This window comes from Amaranthus tricolor, chromosome 9, assembly GCF_026212465.1.
Source record: "Amaranthus tricolor cultivar Red isolate AtriRed21 chromosome 9, ASM2621246v1, whole genome shotgun sequence".
Taxonomy (NCBI): Eukaryota; Viridiplantae; Streptophyta; class Magnoliopsida; order Caryophyllales; family Amaranthaceae; genus Amaranthus; species Amaranthus tricolor.
The window spans coordinates 29,571,851-29,591,914 of record NC_080055.1 but is presented as its reverse complement, the minus strand read 5'-3'; the positions used below and the strand labels follow the sequence as shown (position 1 = coordinate 29,591,914).

Here is a 20,064-nt window from a genome sequence, read left to right as displayed (position 1 = left end):
AAAGAAGTTTTATGGGGTGGTGAAAAAAATATATAAATTAGATAAAAGGATAAGTTATACGTAGTAAAAAAAATTAAATAAAGAGCATGTGAGACTGTAAATCATGATTCAGGACTAACGAAAAAAAATTTAGCAAAATTCATAAAACGGATCAAAAGAAAAATATAGTAAAACCTGTGGAATCAAAGGAGTTAAACATAAGTTTGAAAAAATGATACATGAAATTAAAAAAAGAATAAATTTATGGGTAAAATAAAAAGAAAATTATAAAGGATATTACTAAAAAAGAAAATAGCGCAAAATAGAAAAAGCCAACATGTCTTGATGCACTAAGTCGTCCATAGTATTAATCATACAAAACAAATATCATAAATAAAAATTTATATAAATTGAAAAACCGTAAATTCAAAAATCGGCATAAGACTTATATCTATATCATAAGAACATGTGATGATGTGCTAAGTCGTAGATAAATATTAATCATATAAAAAATGTTCATATGCAATAAATGAAGTCTTCTCGTACTTGGGAAGTCTTTTTTTCCTTAGAACCCACATTGGCATTGTAAAGAACTACAAAAAAGAGTTTACAAAGAAAAAGAAGGAAGTTGAAAGCAAAAGAATGCAGCTAGTAAAGAAGCTCATTTGCTATAATTAGTTGCAAACTCATACAAAGAATCAATTTAATCTCCAAATTTATCTCCTACGTAAACTATCTATATAAACACACAAATAAAATTAGTTAATACAATGGCAAGATACATAAACTGGGGATCATGGACCATATTTCCTCTACTGAGAATCAGTATTCTCCTTGTGCTAAGCTGCCAGTGTAGGCATCATTCCACAGCACAGCTCCAACAAAACCAACCCACAACTCCTGTTGCAGATGCATCGAAACCGGTATGGCCCGGGCCATGGACTTTCCCTGTGCCAAAACCTGAACCTTAAAAAGAGCATGTCAAAGGTGCACCATGTAGCTGCAACTGTAATTGTGACTGTCCGAAGGCTGAGTGCGACAGTCGCAGTAAAGCAGGGCCGGTAGTATGCTTGCCGATAAAATGTGAAGGTGGAAAACAGTGCAATTTTGCAGGAGGGATGAATACAGGAAGTGGTACAGATTTTCATATCCCATCTTTTGTTGTAGCAGGAAGTAACCAAATGGGGCATAGTATGTATCCTCACAGCACATATGCAGAACACTCGACAATGCCAAAGTCTTGATCCCAAATATTAGGGTTTGCTACATGAACCAATAGATCGATTTCAGTGGTCGTCCACAAATGCAGAACATCACTAATGACTGTAATAAATATCTGGGATAAGCAATGAATCAAGTGAATAAATTTGGAATTTTAAGGTTGTAGTATCAAGTATGTAGAAAAGTATCAATTTAATGTACTAAATGTTATCATGTATACTATACTAAATAAAACATTGTAAATTCTAATGATCAAGATGATAAAAGGATACAGCAGAATTATGAAGTATAAGCACTCAACAAAAATCCAAAAGTGATTATCTACCCTCATTTGGTGAGTTATAGAATATAGTACCAAACGTAAATTTTCGTATCCCATCTAAAAATGTACCTAGCTTGCACACAAATACCATGCCAGGGGAATGATTATTTTACAGTTCTGCAGTTAGGTATTTGCACAGAAATAACTGGATGCTTTCCTAACTCCATGCAAGCAGCCAAACAGCATGAATCAATATTTTTAAGAAGAAACTGAAAGAATACATGGCCATACACCATTATCTATGCTTAAAATCTAAACTCGCCTACAACTATATAAGGACTTAAAAAGTCCATAAAAAAATAAACCGAAAGCTGCACCATCAAAACGGGCTTATCTTACTTAATTAATGTTATCACTTGCCTCATCTCGGTCTCATTGCGCTGCTGCCAGATTATTTGCTGAGAACTAAACTGACAAGTCAAATGATAAAGATCTCTGAAGAAAACAAGATCAGAAACAGTGTTGGGGTAGTGGAAGCAATGGAGGGGAGAAGGTAGGGGTAGTAATGGCAAAGGTTGGGGTAGTAATGGCAGTGGAGGAGGTGAAGGTTGAGGTGGTGGAGGTTGTGAAGAGGGTGAAGGTTGGGGCAGTGGAGGCTATGGAGGAGAAGTTTGTGATCCTTGTGGAGTGGTGATTATGGAGGAGGTTTAGAAAGCAAAGGTTGTTGAATTCAATCTTTAATCATGCAATCTTTTATTGATAGAATTGGTGAAAGAAACAAATACATGTATGAGGGTATATATACAAGAACATCCAGAAGCTAAAGAAGAACTAAGATACACAGCAATATCTAACAACTTTCTGTTACAAGCAACAGAAGTAGGTTACAAGAGCCTAACTAACTTTTGTGTTTCGTATTGATGCACATGGATTGTTTGCTTGAGCACACGGATAGCTGACGTGGAGAGCTGAGAGGCATATGATTTCCAACAGTTGTGCTGAAGGATGAGCGATCAACATAGGTGGTTGAAAGAGTGTAGAACACAAGGAATGAAATTTATGGAGAAGAAGTCCGGGGTGGAGGTTTTGGAGGCGGATGACGAAGGTATCTTCTCATTCACACGCCAGGACTGACTGAAAATTCTGAAACAGGATCAAAAGGGGGATTTAAAAACTATGGAAGGACCGGCAAACATAATCATGCTGATGAAAATGAACGTTACAAAATTACAAAGCACAATGATGACTGGCATGGTAATTCCACAAAGAACAGAGAAATGGTAGATAAAGCTCCACCATCAATGCAAAACTTGTAAACACAATGTTAATTGTTAGTTTCAAAGTCAGGTATTCATCTCATTGAGTTAGTCGGAAAAATTATCTTTGGCAAATTAGCCCTTTGGTTCAAATAGGTTGGCAGTCCAGCATCACTTCATCAGTAAAATTAGGCCACAAATTAAAGATCTTAAGCATGTATGCAAGAATAATTTCAAATCTTCTATCTATCAAGGCCTCGTACAAAGTAGTTAACATCGCAACTGTGTGTCTTATCACAGCAGTGGAAGCAAAATGACATGCTCATTCAAATATGACGTTCATGGTGATTACTGGATTTTGTTTGTAATGCCGAAGACTGAGTCCCAACAATATAAGGTTAGCTAAATGAACCAAAACAAATCAATATGAAAGATCCCAGCAATGATCGTACTTTATTTATCTTAATCTTCAATATTAATTTACATCCAATAAAATCAGTGTCAATGATCATCCACATATATTTACACGTCCATTCATTCCTATCTATTGTCATATGTCCATTTAAATTTCAATTTTTCACATCCTTCCTCACTGTTTTTATCCAAGTTATCTTCATCCCACCTTAACCTATTCTACGCTCCTCGAATTTCCACATTTCTAATGTATTTACCTAAGAGATTTTCTCATATTTTGTCTTCAATATATGCGACTCCAAGACCATTTCTTAATGTCTTTATTTCAAATCCTATCTTTCGAGATATGTTCACTAATCCATCTTAGCATATGCATCTTAATGACCCCCACTTCTTCTGAAAGCCCAACATTCTAACCATGTTTGTGTGAGATCACAAAAAACAACATATGTGAAATAAATTAATCAAGGTGATACAAAGCAAAGTTTTTCCGGATTTGGACTCTAACAATATCATTCAAGCTTTTGTAGCTTGTCCAGAAGCTCATATCCTACACTTGACTAGGAGGGTTTTCCAAACTCCTAACAAAATGCAAAAAAGGTGAACATGATTATCATAAGACTGCATGCATGCCTACTCCCACCCACAGCAAAACAGAGGTTTTAGATCATTATTAAAAGAAAAGATAAGTTCCACTTCACATTTTCGAATACTAAAGAAAGCTCAGGATACTTACAATTCACATATCCAAAACTAAAAAGTTATGATAAAATTGATACTCATTCACACAGTATATTATTAAAACAAATTTTAACAAAAACAGATGCAAAAAAAAGAAGCAGAGACAGATGCTCGGAAATCTTTTGGCAGAGATGACATCACCTTGGCAAATTCATCAAAGTTCCATTGAAGGTAGTGAATGTTGATCAAATGATGATGATTGAGCGGCTTCTGCAATATTCTAGGAGTGCTTTACGTCAACAGAACCCAAAACAAAAGGTTTGGAGCTTTTTCAGCCTTCTTCTCATAAGCTGCAATCATTATCCAAGAAAAATAATATCCAAGACTAGAGGAATTGCCAAATTTTCTGATATAAACGGCTCAATACGTTACTTTACCCCAATGCCATCAAGTATTTCTTCGAGGCAAGTAATACTTAAGAGGCTTGGACGTACGCAACTTTACTTCTGTAAAAGCAAGGAGGTTGATTTACCCTTAATTGCAAAACAACATCCGCAACTTTACTTAAATAGGAAGTGCACAAATAACTCATTCTAAAATGTGAGTGACTAGAATAGATAGCTATCTTCCACAAGAGTTACACAAGATCTCCACTTCAGAAAACAAAGATATGCCACATGTAAAAATAACAATGGATTCAAAGTTTATAACCTGTAACATATGGCTTAATACAGAAGTTGCAGAACGATTCTAGAGAAAAACTCTACATACATTCGGAAGTGTAAGGAGCAGATTCTAGAAGTTTATGTGCTCAAACAAGTGGCTACAGAATAGATTTAGTATAGGTTTCCCAGTTTATTCTGCTAAATATTCAATAATAAGACTTCACTGTAAATGAAAAGGCAAGAGGTAATCAAGCCTTTACTTCTATAGTTCTATTATATTGAACTTGATTAGGAATATACAAAAAACTTTACTTGATAAATGCAACTGTACAGCCATAGTTCATCGGACTTTCTTGTTCAAACTTCTCAATACGTGGATGTTTCTTCAGCATCTCAATTACACATTCCTTTAGAATTCCAGTGCCCATACCATGTATGATAAAGAGGACAGAGAGAGGTTCCCTAGCTGCTATAGCCATACTGAGAGCATTAGAAGCTTCCTCCACCCTCATACCTCGTAGATCAAGAGTATTCTTTGAAGTCTGTACAACTGGTCCATAAGCTAGTTCCTTGTCCTTTCCACTTAACGGATTCAAATTTCCAGATAAATGAGCCTGTATTAACCAGTACATAGCATAACTTACAGCTCAAGAGAATTTCAAAATCCAGGAGCAACAAGACTAGAAAATCCACAGTCCGCATAGTTTACTAAATTAGGTGGCATAAATTAACAAATTACAGTACCAACACAAACAATACATTATACACACGATTCTTCCTCTTCTGAAAAAAAAAATTTGAACTTCAAAAGTTTTCTAATCATGTATCAAGCTCCTATCGATATATTGCCAACAAATCAAAGATACCACATATCATAACTGGGAACGGATAAGAGTACTGAAGAAAAGCAACATCATACTACATGAAACTCTCCTACTCTACTTATGTAATTATGTGCCTAAACACAATAAAGAAAATAAAAGGAGTTTTTTTATTTGAACAACGAAAAAAAATAAAGTAAGCTTATAAACCATCCTGCCAATCAGCTATCAATTCTTACAAAGAAAAATCAATAAAGAAAAATCAAAAATAAAATAATCAAACATCATTCATGAATGAGGAACTTGAATGATATTCAAGAGTGTAATGATACTCAAGAGTTAAAGAAACAAAATGCAAAATATCACATTTGATGCACCACTCTGAATACTGCTAAAAGGTCAATGCTTATTGAACAAAATCCAGATGATTAATCACTCATGCAAAAATTTAAAAGTCCATAAATGAAGCATGAGTAGTTTGGAAGACAACAAAAGTAAAACATCACATAGCAGGAATTATGTCTCATACCAGCTTTTTCACCTGTGAGCGTGAGCCAGCTGTGCTTCCTTCCATAGGTTGGATACCACTTTTATCCACGCGAAACCTAACTTTTCCATATTGTATGAGAACAGTTTCATCATCTTCAGACACCTCAACTACAGTAGCTAGCTTGCCTCCTAAACGCTTTACGTGGACCTGCTCACCAGGTTGAGGTGTATGCAGAACTATATCTTCAGAGACACTATCTGAGAGAAGGCGGTAACTTTCAACCACAGATCCAATGGTCAATTCGGCCTTCTTAACAAGAGACCCATACTGACCAACATCTGAAAAACGTAATTGATGCTCGAACTCTTGGACTACAGTTTCTAATTTAGATTTCACGAGCTCAAGTTCTTCTTCAACTTGTTGAGTCTCCTTTGCAATCAGAGCCTTCTCGCGATAATTAAGATCACGTGTTTCATCTTCAATCTGCACACATCAAAAATAATTAATTAAACAATAAACTACTAACCTGAAAAAAGTTCTTTTGACAGAAGATACCACAAACAGGTACTTCGGTTTTCCTTCCTTTTTTATTACTGATTTTTGCAATATGAAATAACTTTGAACATTATAAATCCTATTTTATTAACGATTCATGAAAATTAAACAACATCAACATAATCCTGATTCTCCAGTTGGTACTAGAAAATTGAAAGCTCGTGGAACAAGATGCAAACTATCTAGTTGGCTCATGCCAAATACTATACACATCCAAGTTCATGCAGTTTTAAGCCATTTGTTAAAGAAAAAACAATATGCTCATAAGTTTAACGCAGTCAAAAACTAAATCAATATCTGGAGCAATAGCTATCATAAAAAAACATTAACTGCCAACATGAACCACTAACGTTTGAAATCAAATTAGAATTATAAAATTCAACCCAGAATGTAAACCCAGGGCAACAGCTTCAGTACACAATAAGTGGGAACTGAACTTCACTATATGACTCATGCATTGCAGGGATCAGACCATGACAGAAACCAGAATTCTTACCTCATGATAAAGATCCATTATATCTGAATGAAGAGATGCAGCTCGTCGAGCCCGTTCACCCATCCTGTTTCTCTCCTCTGACAAAGATTGATATAATTGACCTTTTCTCTGTGCCTGCTTTTCTGGCATCAACCTCTCAAGCCAGCTTTCTGCACGATCTATAATCTTATCATCAAAGCCAATCCTCCTAGCAATTTTCAAGGCATTTGATTCACCAGAAGATCCCCATAAGACCTGAAAGGTAGGCTGTAGAGTATCCAGGGAAAACTCCATAGCTGCATTCTCAAATCGATCATCTTTGTCTTTTAACCGGCTCAAATCAGCATAATGGGTAGTCACAACAGCTAAACGCACTCTATCTTTAAGATACTGTAAGATGCTAGCGGAAAGTGCTACTCCTTCAGAAGGATCAGTCCCACTCCCAATTTCATCAATCAGGACAAGTGAAGTTCTTGAAGCCACCTCCAAGATCTTTCCAATCCGCAAAATGTGACCACTAAAAGTAGAGAGACTCTGTTCCAAGGACTTCATTTTGAAAAGAGGAAATAGAAGCATTTTAGACGAATGAAACAGTACTTATGAGTTATGGCACATTAACATATATATTGAAAAAAATGATTTCATACCTGGGTGTCTCCTATATCTGCGAAAACAAAATCAAACCAGGGGAGCTTAGGAGCGTTTTTGGCTGGCAAATACAGACCAGCTTTTGACATCAAGGACACGAGTCCGAGAGTTTTCATAGAAGCAGTTTTTCCACCTGCATTTGGTCCTGAAATGATCACCACACTAGTTCCGCATCCAATTTTAATGTCTATTGGAACAGGAAACTTGTGCACTTCATCAGGCAGCTCTTTGATAGACATTACACCAGCTTCCCCATTGAAATTCATATTTTTTCCTGAATCAAGTCCCGTTACATCTTTAAAGTTACCCAAACATGGTTCAAGAAGCAAAGGATGATGTATTCCTTCAATATCTACTAATAATTCATCAACATCAGTAATTGAGTGTAAAGCAGGACAGACAGCATGCAAACAATTAGCATAACCAGCTCTTGCAACTGCTAAATCAACTTCTTTGATTCTATCCAACAAATCTATCACATATGCTACTGATTTTCCCAGTTCAGAAGCAAGCATGCTTAATATGGTGCGTTCCTCATCCTTCTCCAAATTTGCAAGCCAGACTTCCATGTTATTCAAGTCCACTGCCTCTTTAGGTTCCATGAAAAGTGTTGCTCCAGAACTACTAACATCTAAAACAACTCCACCTGGAAGCAAAGGTTTATGAGAGGCTTTGATACCGACACACATCCTTGATCTACGACTTGTGACAACAGCTTGATCGATTCCCCCAGCCTGAAATACTTGTTGTGAAACACTCCTTAAAAGAGAATCTAAAGCATCCATGTTCTTTTTCCTTTCCAACCTAATAAACTTCAAATCATCACTAGCTCTATCCAATACTATTGAAAGTCTACAATCCACGCAAAACTCTATCTTCTGCTCCAATTCAACCAGAAAGTTGCAATCCTTAAGAATTTCAAGCAAAGGATAGCTCCTGTTCCAAGTTCCAATAGAACTAGCTAAGTAATACCCTACAATAAGTAAATAATGTGTGCTCAAGAATATATCTATATATAACAATCATTAAGAAGCTAATAATAGTAACAAAATGAACAATCACCCTATTTCTTTTTACTTGCAACAATTGTACTTTTTACATTGTTCAAAACTCTTGCTTTGAACGTCATTACTATATTATCTTTAACAGAAAATGTAAGCATGTGACATAATGTTTGAACTTCGTATTCTTAACCATCTCAATTTATTAAACTTTTATCAATATATAGAGAATTTTATCAACATGGATACTCCCTCTGTCCCAAAAGTTAGCCAATATTCTAATTTAGTCCAATCTTTTGATGTGCAATAATTCTATATCCAATAATGTCACCAACACTTTCTTGAATCTTACTCTTGGTTTCTCTCAATTTTCCAGTAATAAGTTCAGTTCAGAATAAATTAGTTTGATTCGACAAAGATAAGGTAAACGAAACCGACACTAAGCTCAATTAACAAAAGTACCTTCGAACGTCATCATCAGAAAACTCTATCAACTGCTCAAACAACCGTCTAGCCGACCGCAAACTTCTCCTAACCAAACAGAGCTCACCAATGGACAAAACATTACCAGAATCCGCCAATTTCACAATTCCAGAAACATCCTCAATTCCGGAGAAATCTAATGGACTAGGGAAGCCCAAACTCAAAGCCGCAGTAGTTTGAGCTAAAAGTGTTCGACTCTCCTCCAATGTCCTTCCCATAGGAATAGAACAATTTTGAACCAAATTCCGGCCCATAGTAGTGGAAATGAAGGGGGATAGTTGGTTGCAAAGACGATTCCATTCAAGAATTTCAAGGGTTTCGTTTTGGAGTTGTTCGGAGAGTTTGAGATTGTCTGAGGGGGTTGAGGAGAGAGAAAGCTTGCAAAAAAAGTTTTTACGGCGATTATGGCGGTCATGGCGGTAATTGAGGAGAGAGAATTTGGTGAGGCAGAGGTTGAGCTCCATTGATGGAGCAATATTGTTTTTCGTTTGGTATTTTTTGAATGTGATCCAATGGGATAGTTAGTTTTGTACAAGTAAAACGCACCGTTTCATTTAATAATGCCTGAATACGGCGTACTCAAAGATGAGAATCTTTTCATTGCTTTTGAGTATTAACTATATTTAGTTAACTTAAATCAACAAAGTTTCCTTATCAAAAAAAACAATAAAATTTCATTTCAAAAAATTATATCCACAAAATTGATAAAAGATTTCATATAATTTGAAGTTTCCCACACAGTCACACAAATAATAGATAGATGAGTTCCTCATTTATAGCCATATAATATTTCACACTTAGGCAATATGAAATATACTTGATTTTTATTGACTGAAGTTAAGATTTAAATTTTTTTTCAAATGCATGTAAAAAAACAAATTGAACAAACAAAAAAAATAAAGGACTAAAGAGCAACAATTTTTCGAAAATAAAAAAAAAAGTGTAACAAATTAAAAAAAAATCAAAATACTAGATAGATGAGTTCCACATTCGTAGCCGTATAACATTTTACCCTTAAGCCTTATAAAATACACTTGATTTTTAGTAACCGAAGCTGAGGTTTAAAATTTTTTTCAAATGTGTGTAAAAAACAAATTGAACAAACAAAAAAAATAAAGGACTAAAGAGCAACAATTTTCTTAAAATAAAAAAAAAAGTGTAACAAATTAAAAAATCAAAATACATGTTGCTGCGCAGGATCGAACTGACGACACCACAGCAACACATTTGTTTCCGTTACCAACAAAAATACAGCAAAATATTAGCTTTAATTTGTTCAATTTCCAGGAAGCTTCCTTATTTTAACCTGTTTGTAAAAATAAACATTGGGAAATTTCTTAGAACTTGAAAATTTAAAAAAACAGAGCAATCATGTATGAGTGACAAAAATTAATTGCCAAAATTTTCTACTAAAATACTAAATAACATACTACATATATTATATTATATCCAACATGAACTTAAAAATTTATACCCCATTTTGCAAAATATTAATTTGGGTAATTAATGTGATTATTTTCAACCCAAGAGATATTACAATGGATGGATCAGTTTCTAAGAGATATGTTGCTGCAACACTTAAAATCTCAAATTCAGTCATGGCTATGACTGGTATCTCTATTCTTATGTATTCTGTCTGGATTATTGTTGTTTGTCTTAGAGAATATCAAAAGTATCCTTTTCCATGGTAATGTATATATTTCTCTTTATTTATTTATTTATTTATTTATATATGAGTATCCAAATTTTATAGTCCAGATAATTAAAACTTTAATATTGTTATTTTCATAAAATATGTAATTTGAAATATATGATTAATGTGTATGCTCTCATAATAGCTACGTATTTATATGCTCTTTATTTATACGTGTTTAGAAGTTTTATAGTCAAAATGAGTTTTGACCTTTTATTGGTCGTGTTTTTACTTTTTATATATATTTAAAATATTTAATTAATTTGTATACTCGTCCTTCATATAATGATGTGTGTTCCATTTAATTTGATAATTTATTTCAATTTGAGAGTTTTTATAATAAATATAGTGAAATTAAAAGTGTGGAAGGAGTATTGGCAATCAACTTAATTATAATTTGTGTAAAGTAATCGAGTATATAACATATTTGTTATTTGATATTCTAATTATTAACTTGAACTGATGATTAAAATTTAAAATATGTTATATAGATATTTTAATCTAATAAAATGTTAAATAATTATTTGCAATTAAAAATTTATCTGATGATTAAAGTAGTAAAGTGTATTATGTGATTATACAAAATAATGTTGGCTTAGAAATCAAATTTTGGCTTTACAAAAGTTAGTTTTGCTTTGAAATTTATTTTAAAACTCATATATAGTTGATGTTTATTATTAATTTATATATATTTTAATATTGCAGGTTTTTATGGGCATGTCTTGGTACAGGAGGTCTGTTTATTTTCATATCATTCATTGGCCATGGAGGAGCAGCTACCACACTTGATTTTTTGCTATCATCAGTATCCTTTTCATCAAACTTTTATATGATGATATTCTACTATAATTAGTATCATGATAACAATTAGTTACATGCAGCATGTGGGATCTGCCTAAGTTATGGACAAAATTATTTATTTATAAAAGCTATTAATATTAAATATTACTTCTATCAAATATATAAAGTATAACATAAAAAAATAACAATTAAATTGATTTAATATGCATTGCACAGATAAGTGTTCAACTCACCTTATATTATTATCCTGAACCACCGATGATAGCTACAAGCCTAAAAGGCTATAAGTTGCAACTTTTACTGGTAATAAAAATGATTAACAAAATATTTCGACCTATAATGGTGTATAGCATGTGATATACGATGCAAACACAACCACCAATTTCTAATTCTTTTATTTTTTAATTCAGTAACTTTTTAATTTCAAAAACTGATATACTCATATATTTTAAAATTTCAAGTGTCATAGTCAAGACCAATGCTGAATTTTTGGTGGCCGAAGGGCGAGACTAGAAATAGAGGTCCTTATCAGCATCACTAAAAATTCTCCATCATAATATTTTTCATCGGATCCACAAAAAGCTAAATTACTTTGTGAATCTTTTATTTATTAAATTCATTTTGTTTCTTTTTTCACAACAAGATGTATTTTCGTGGCAACATTATTATAATATGTTAATCACAAATTCTTAAATGAGACGGTCTCATACAAGACAGACTAGTTAATAATATAAGTAAAATTAAGATGGAAAAATAAAACCCGATTCTTAAATTGCATTTCCTTTAATTCAATTAATCGTGAACATTATGTGTTAATAATATTTCACTGTCACTCTTAATTCGTTAATGTTTTTTTTTTTACTTTTTTTAATATTTAAATATAAATTTAAACCTACCAAAATTTGAAAATTTGGGACCCTGGGCCTTTCCCCACCCGCCCTGGGTCAAATACGGCTCTGGTCATAGTTAATGTGTTGGACCTTAAAAATGACCATAGTATATTGTTTTTTTGTTCTTGCTTATGTGCGTTGAAGGTTTAATCATTGGTGATATTTGTTTGAATGACGATTGGGATAAGGTATTAAGTTTAACTTTAAATTATTATCATTTCAAATTTAGATTCTTGTTATTTGGAAAAGTTGACATTAATAATTTTACTTATTACTAATCTGTTGAAAATCCATCAGTTAATTATATGTATTATCCAATCTTTGACTTTTATTTGCTGATAGTGAATCCAAATTTTTAAATACATAAGAAAAGGTGAATTTATTTAGCAAATAGAACTAGTAATAGGGAATTTTAAAAGAAGTAGTAAAAGGGATTATTAGACAATAACCAATAAGAAATTTATTTTCAACAAATAGATAATAAACGAGATTATGATATTTAATATTTTCTTATTTTAATTAATTTATTAATGTGCTTGATTTACTAATTTTTTTTTTTTAATGGAATAGGACTTCCCTCGTGATCCTACAGGAAGGTTTGATGCCTTGGTGCATTACATAGATTCCAACAAGGAAAACTTCACAAAATTAGGCTTATTGATTGCATCATCTCAGGTTATACATCTCGAAATCTAATCTCCTTGAGTAATATTGTATGTACTAATGAAAAATTAGATTCATTCTCGATGAACTCAGAAATTTATAATTTTTAGATTAATTTTAAATATTTATTGATTATATTTTACTTTGTTATTACAAAAATAAGATTGATCACGTCACTCTTAAAAATAGGTAAGAGATCAAGTACAAATGAAAGTTAATAAATAATATTAAAATAATAAAATTTTATAACTACAATTAAAAAAGTTACATTTGATCATAAAATTAATTTTAAATTAATACAAAGTATGAACTAAAAATGATAAAGAAAAGAAAATGATAGGGCCATAGGGGTATCATAATTTTAGTTTTCTACTAAGCATAAAGTTTCACACTAGAAGATTCAGATTTTATCTTGGCACTTATATTAAAAATAAGATGTTTTAACAACTTAATTTCAAAAATAAGCTTCGTGAAAACTTTATTCCCAAAATAAACGTCCGTACATCCTAACCTAGGCTTGGTGTAATGTCGCTGTTACTAACAGCGAAATAAAAAAATAAAAAAAAATTAATAAAGCCTCAAGTCGCTATTACTAACAGCGACTTTAAGGTTAACTGGTCAACTCTTTAATCTCGTAGGTTGTAATGAGGAAGTAACTGAGAACTGGAAACTTAAAACGCATTAAGTCGTTGTTACTAACAGCGACTTAAAAATAAAAAATAAAAAATAATTTTTTTTTTAAATTGCTGTTAGTTACAGCGACATTACACCAAGCCTAGGTTGAAATGTACGGACGCTTATTTTGGAAATAAAGTTTTCACGAAGTTTATTTTTGGAATTAAGTTATTAAAACATCTTATTTTATTCAGATTTTCTATCTATCACCCTACTATCTAATGAAAATTTAAAGTAAATAAGCAAAGTCATATAAAAAAATCTTAAAATAAAATTTGGGAAAACGTATTTCCCAAAATTATTAAAATTGAGTCAAAAAAGATTAGTCAAGTACTCGCCCCTCTTACTAACAGGGGGCGGTTGAGTTGACTTTTTTGACTTTTATTGACTTTTGGATGTGTAATGGTCCGCTGTTATTAACAACGGTTGTTTTCCCATATACATTAACCAACTTTTTTAATTGTATATGGCCCACTGTTACTAACAGCGGCCGATTACTTAAACAGAGTTAAAAAGTCAACCTAAAAATCGTCTACTGTTACTAACAGCGAACAAACTTCATACCTTAGCATTGGGCTAAAATTGCTTATTTCGAGAAATAAGTTTTTCCAATGTTTATTTTGATATTTTATTGGTGTAATTTTGCTTATTTTGTTCAAATTTTCCTATGTAATCTAAAAAAAAGTTTCATGTTGAAAAAGCTAATGAAATATATAACCATATGATTTAAAGATGAAACCTCGTTTAGTTAGAGGTCTAAAGTATAGAATTGTAGACACTTCTATCTATCTCCGAATCTTGGGTGTGCAAACATATTTCAGATAACTCATTATAACTAATTTTGAACCGATATTGTGACAGGTGATTTCACTCATTTTAGCCATGATACTGAGAGCTACGCGTCCCTTCAAATCACGCCTAGATCTTAACGAAGACGACGAAAATACAAATTCATCCACACTTCCATTCTTAGTACCTCAAAATCAATACTTAGGAGATCTTCCTTATGCTGTTGGTCACCCTGATCCGTACTACTATCATGCAGCACCATCCTACAAAAACATACATGGTTATCCTGATATTGAAGGGACTGAGAAAGGTGAAAACATAGCTGCTACAGTGATAGCTATTCCTAAAGGCTGTTGAAGAAACTGATCTGAGAGATTTTAGGTTCGAGTCTGCTTGAGCCGTATTTACAGTTATTTGATTAAAATGTGTGAACTGCAAAACATGTCACACTAAAAAATGACAGCCGAACTGGTTCAATACACATGCACAAATGAATGTTGGCTCAACATATAAACTGATACTTCATGTGTGAAATTTTCTTGGAGCTTGTTATTCAGACAGAGCTCTTAGCTTACAGTGTTGAACTCATAAATTTATGTTATTGTGTGTATATTGTGAGATCTAATAATATGAGCAACCTTTTGTAGAATGTGATGTTGGCAACTTATATATGACTTTCAATTGCTTATAATGATCTTCCAACAAAATAGATTAGTTTAAAAATTAAGATTAGCAAAAATCATAGATTAACGTAGTAGTTGAGGATTTTCGTCCAGATGACAAAAGGTTTGATTTTCATCATCTAAAAGGATAAATTATTTTTCCCCTTGTCTGTAGCAATTTTCTAACCTATTCTAAAAAATAATTAGTGCAGTATAAATCCAACAATTTTATAAATCTAAATCCACAAAAACCAAAAACGATAATATCTCAGGTGAGAGGACATATCATAATTGAAGAAATAAGAAAAATTTAAAAGTGAGTAACCATGGTTGACCCTAATTAAGTAATTATCCCTCCTTTCAATGATACATCATTTACTAGTTGGTTCGCCTTTTGGATTCACGATTCGCTTAAAATGGTTTAAAAATAGCCTAAAACCGACCATAATTAGCTTTTTTCGATTCTCGATTCACAAGTCAATTAGCAAATCATGTGACACTACTCCTTTCACCCCCTTAGATTTCAATTTTCACCGTCTACATAAAAAACTAATTCTCTTCCCTTTCTCCTCCCCTCTTGCCTACAAAGGCATTCACCATATCCCATAAGAAAAAAAAAGTTAGAAAACAACCTCGTCTCGCAACGTCCTGCCGAGGGCAGAACCATCAGCCACAAAAAAACTAAGACACAAAAGGATGATCCATTCCAAACCAGTAATGCCTTGAAATTCAACATTTTGAATAAGATACAGAAAATTACCAACAAAAGGGAGTTCCTTTCTTTCTACACTTTCTTTTTGTACCTGAATAACAGAGCTATACAAACATCTACATATATTCCTACATACAAATTACGAACCCCCTCGAAATAAAGGCACTTGCCCCGTCCGTCCTCCCTCGCCAACCACGAATCGGGCCGATAATGTTCCACATAATAATCAGTGAAAGACATGCAGTAAAAGAACATTTGTACTTCTAAACTGATCTAGACAGACCGATATTCGTACGAACCTGCTGCACTGATGAACAGGTTATGTAGCAAAGGTAAAAACTAACACTTCAGGAAAGTAGAGAGGGTGGGCCGATTCCCAATTCATTTAAGGTGTGAGTCATAAGTGTCAAAGAAGGACTCGGGAACAATCAGAGGCAGCTTCTCTATGTACATGAACAGTCTCCGAAGATTCTCCTTTGTCAAAGTTGCCATGTCGACTACGTCTCTGCTGTCGGTGAGCATCCAGAGATCTCCGGAGTTTACCCTCTTGAGATTGTCTCGACAGAAGGGGCATGATTGTGATCTCGTGCGCCTATACAACATAATCACTGTCAATTCTCGATTCTTAATTCTGCTGTGAATATCAAAAAATGTCTCAACAAAAGAAAAAAAAATTACCATTCTCGATAGCATTTCAGGCACATCACGTGGTTGCAATTAGGTAGCACGATTTTGCTATAATTTTCCATGCAAATACCGCACTCGTCCTCCCTTTCAATATCCGTATCTGTAAACTGCCTATATTCTTCCTCGTCTCTTTTCCGGTATCTCTCCATACAAACAACTTTCTGTTTTTTATCCTCAGTATCAGTAACACCACTTTCAAGTTGTAATAAGGATGGATATATTACGGCTGCAGCAAGGAAGAACATATATCATCATCGGAAAAAGAAAAGAGCAGCTTTCTCAAAATCCGCATTATGCAAAAGAATACAGAATACCATACCATAAAATTCTCTTATACTTGCTTTCCTTTCATGTGATGACATAGTTGTGGTTCCATCCACATAAACCTGCACATAAAGGTGCAACCTAAGCAACAAGCAATGACATTGCAAGCAGCTATAACCTATGTTACTTGGACTTGGGTACTGATGTTGAATACCGAAATACTGGAACGTGTCCAAGTGTCGAATATGTCTAAATATTCAATCCTTCACCTACATGAAGTATCTAAGTGTCATACCAATGTCCGAGGATCAAGAATCGAACACGGGGTACGTGAAGCAAAATAAAGAGTCCGAGTAACTTAGGCTATAACAATATTTCAATTGTCTGTAGCTAACCTTATAAATGAGAATTCTTAATAGGCCTAGCGCCCCTGCCAAGTTGCAATCGGTCCATTGAACCAAGAAAAGAAAGAAATGAGCAACAGGAGCATACGACATTCTCATTTGTACACAAGCCCCATCATACTCTCTAGGAAATTCAGATGCCCTACAGAAGAAAGTCCACTCGTTATATAACATAAAATTTTATCAAACTAGCAAAAATTCATAGCATAGCTTTACTAGATACTACTTGAACAACAATCCACAAAACTAGTGTCATTAGGTAGCTCCCACCTACGTAAGGTTTAAACAAGTCGAAACCTTACCCAGGTTGGTGATAACAAGGATGTTGTTTACAAATTTCAATTGACCACTAATAGCAAACATCCTCTCCAACTTCACGTGAATAAAAAGAGCTTATGATTTGAGGAGATATTTCAATATAGTCCATCACAATTTAATACAAAAGAACTATAAATCTTTGGCACCACCGAACAAAAAAGAATATGCATTCTACCCTTCTCAACCAAAACAAAATACGACCCTACAAATATAGCAAACTCAATCAAAGTTCAAAGAATCCAAAAATGAACTTCATGATCCCCATGGCTTTAACAAGCACTAAAAGTCCACAAGCAATAATCCATAATAATCAGTTAAAAGCCAAAATAAATCATCCCACACAACAATACACGATTTCGTCGTTATACTAATACCAAGCTCCCCATATTATCCATCATACATAATGTGGTAAAAATGCACTGATATTTATCAATCATACATACTACTCACCATTATACTCCTTAAATCCTTATCATTTCAAAGCAAATGCTATATCATGAAGTATACAACTCATAACACAAGATGAATAAACTCCAAAAGTAATCATATCCAACATTATAATAACACAATTAACATAAAGAGCATCCAACACTTTGGGCTCCAGTATTGTAAAACCATAATTATAACTCCTTTACTTTGGAAACAAATCTCCCATAACCCCATTCATATTTCATACCTAACAACCCCACTTAATTCAAACAGTTAGATATGTGGGCTCCAATTCAAATCCCAAAAAACAATGAATCTCATATCTCAATTCATCCTTCAAAATTCAACAAACCGACAGCTCAATCAAAGAGAACACAATTTGACAAAAAGGTCATTCATAAACAACAATCAAATACTTCAAAGAACTAATTGAAGGAACAAACTTCAAACCCATGAATTATATTAGTGTCAATTCAAATTTCTAAAACTAACCCAAAATCATAAATTTAGAAACATAAATAAAAAGATAATAAAATTAGGAAACTTATCTCAAAATCCCCAAAAAGAAACTACTTTTTTGGGGGGAAAAAAGAAAATTAAAATGGATTTTCCAAGAACAAAATAATTGAAGAAGTAAATTCCATGGCTTACAGAGTGTTAGCATGCTGAATATCTGCTTCCAATACTTTGAGAGAATCCTTGAAAGACTTTCGCATAGAAACCACATACATTTCTTTCAAAAAATCTTAAACTCCTATTTACTCTGCTTTTACCCTCAATTTCAAACTTAATTTACCCAGAAAAATCAAAATCCAAAAAATACCCAGAACACCACCATCAATTTAGATTAAATGGAATAAAACCCTATAACGGATTGAATTAATTCTTCTGTCTCAATAACCTGAATCTTCAAAACCCCCAAAAACCCTAAAAGTAAAACCCAACAAAATCTATACACTCTTTGTAAACTATGTAAAAAGTTTCTCTTTAAAAGAGAGCGAAGTTTGCCCTTTCTGGGTTCTACAACTTTTTTTAAAAAAAAATAAAAAAATTAAATTCCCTATTTTTGGAGAGTGGTTGCACTAGGTAAAGGCAAACAGAGAAGGTGGAGGGTGTGAAATGATGACAAGTGCAATTTGTTTTAATATATGTCATCTTGAGGTTTATTTACTATATATATAAATAAATATACTACTACTATAACTAATAATATAAATATACATATAAAGTACTCTTTTTTAAGTGATACCAAAAATAATTTTTAAAAAACATAATATTCTTATTTTCTAATTAATATTACTAAAGTTTTGTCCTAATACTTTTTAAACAATAATATTCTAATTTTTGTTGTCAGTTAATTACATAATAAGATAAAATTAAGGATGAAAATTATGACGTATATATGATATGGGGATTTCATCATTGTTTAACTCGTTAATTAAGGCGATTTCTTTATATGAATCAAAAGTTATAAAAGAATATAATAAATATATGTTGCTCCCTGCTCTTGGTCAAATATGGTTCGTATATGCATATTTTGGAAATTTAACAATACTTGTGAATTTTTAATTTAATTGATTTCTTAATAGAATAAATAACTGTTTAAATTGAAATAAAATAATTTTAAATAATAAAATAGATTTTTTAGACAAAATGTGAAGTGATAAGTCATAACTAAATAATAAAACATATAAAGGGACATGGTGATCTAAAATAATTCTAATGTTGTACTCCATAAAACAATGATAAAACGGTGGCTTTGCCTTATCCAAAGTTTTGTCTCACCCTACTTTATAGTGACTTAAATAATCATCTATCTTCTTTTGGCTTTCAATAAGAGCCTGTTAATGTTGACATTACAACTTGATTCATGGGATATAGAAAAAATCTTTCCACTTGAAATATCTAAGCAATAAATCTGACATTTAAAATGGTACTTATTATTTAACTTCATTGTCTTTTTTATTTTGCATTTAAAAAAAAATGTTTATGTTGAAATTTGATACATGTTCACTCTTTTAGCTATAACTTTTAATAGGAAAATTATATAACTACAATGTATACGGCATTAGAACCTAGACTTCAAGATCTTTCCAATGATATATTATACACCCAATTCCAATAAC

The 20,064-nt window shown here is 32.7% G+C and overlaps 3 protein-coding genes across 12 annotated transcripts; 1 reads left to right on the top strand and 2 right to left on the bottom strand.

The window, feature by feature from the left end:
* Positions 1-440: 440 nt before the first annotated feature.
* On the bottom strand, positions 441-9,911 carry LOC130823581 (uncharacterized). 9 transcript variants are annotated; one of them, XM_057688238.1, is made up of 7 exons: positions 8,931-9,534; positions 7,467-8,403; positions 6,841-7,365; positions 5,841-6,272; positions 4,791-5,092; positions 4,015-4,319; positions 441-2,605 (listed from the first exon to the last, which is right to left on the bottom strand). In XM_057688238.1, the coding sequence occupies exons 1-6, from the start codon at positions 9,413-9,415 to the stop codon at positions 4,289-4,291; spliced, it is 2,712 nt and encodes a 903-aa protein (XP_057544221.1). In that variant the 5' UTR covers positions 9,416-9,534; the 3' UTR covers positions 441-2,605; positions 4,015-4,288. The 9 variants fall into 9 exon arrangements, with proteins under 9 accessions (XP_057544221.1, XP_057544225.1, XP_057544218.1 ...); XM_057688242.1 differs by having other exon boundaries at positions 5,829-6,272; positions 7,467-8,440; positions 8,931-9,093; XM_057688235.1 differs by having other exon boundaries at positions 443-2,605; positions 5,829-6,272; positions 8,931-9,531.
* A 474-nt stretch (positions 9,912-10,385) lies between these two features.
* LOC130823579 (tetraspanin-19-like) lies at positions 10,386-15,153 on the top strand. Of its 2 annotated transcripts, XM_057688232.1 has the most exons (5): positions 10,388-10,638; positions 11,350-11,449; positions 12,443-12,523; positions 12,906-13,010; positions 14,535-15,153. In XM_057688232.1, exons 1-5 carry the CDS (start codon positions 10,406-10,408, stop codon positions 14,817-14,819), a joined length of 804 nt encoding a protein of 267 aa, XP_057544215.1. In that variant the 5' UTR covers positions 10,388-10,405; the 3' UTR covers positions 14,820-15,153. The 2 variants fall into 2 exon arrangements, with proteins under 2 accessions (XP_057544216.1, XP_057544215.1); XM_057688233.1 differs by lacking the exon at positions 12,443-12,523 and having other exon boundaries at positions 10,386-10,638.
* Positions 15,154-15,821: 668 nt separating this feature from the next.
* On the bottom strand, positions 15,822-19,094 carry LOC130823580 (E3 ubiquitin-protein ligase AIRP2-like). The gene is made up of 5 exons (XM_057688234.1): positions 18,590-19,094; positions 17,183-17,333; positions 16,843-16,909; positions 16,515-16,749; positions 15,822-16,428 (listed from the first exon to the last, which is right to left on the bottom strand). Exons 1-5 carry the CDS (start codon positions 18,667-18,669, stop codon positions 16,218-16,220), a joined length of 744 nt encoding a protein of 247 aa, XP_057544217.1. The 5' UTR covers positions 18,670-19,094; the 3' UTR covers positions 15,822-16,217.
* Between the last annotated feature and the right edge of the window lie 970 nt (positions 19,095-20,064).

Coding starts and splice junctions, on each gene's coding strand:
- LOC130823580 (XM_057688234.1), bottom strand. CDS start 18,669: ATGTATGTGGTTTCTATGCGAAAGTCTTTCAAGGATTCTCTCAAAGTA. Junction 17,334..18,589: donor ATTCAGCATGCTAACACTCT/GTAAGCCATGGA, acceptor TTTCTTCTGTAG/GGCATCTGAATTTCCTAGAG. Junction 16,910..17,182: donor TAAGAATTCTCATTTATAAG/GTTAGCTACAGA, acceptor CTTTATGTGCAG/GTTTATGTGGATGGAACCAC.
- LOC130823579 (XM_057688232.1), top strand. CDS start 10,406: ATGAACTTAAAAATTTATACCCCATTTTGCAAAATATTAATTTGGGTA. Junction 10,639..11,349: donor CAAAAGTATCCTTTTCCATG/GTAATGTATATA, acceptor TTAATATTGCAG/GTTTTTATGGGCATGTCTTG. Junction 13,011..14,534: donor TATTGATTGCATCATCTCAG/GTTATACATCTC, acceptor ATATTGTGACAG/GTGATTTCACTCATTTTAGC.
- LOC130823581 (XM_057688244.1), bottom strand. CDS start 9,415: ATGGAGCTCAACCTCTGCCTCACCAAATTCTCTCTCCTCAATTACCGC. Junction 8,429..8,922: donor TGACGTTCGAAGGTACTTTT/GTTAATTGAGCT, acceptor GGTATTACTTAG/CTAGTTCTATTGGAACTTGG. Junction 5,093..5,828: donor GCTCACAGGTGAAAAAGCTG/GTATGAGACATA, acceptor TGGTTAATACAG/GCTCATTTATCTGGAAATTT.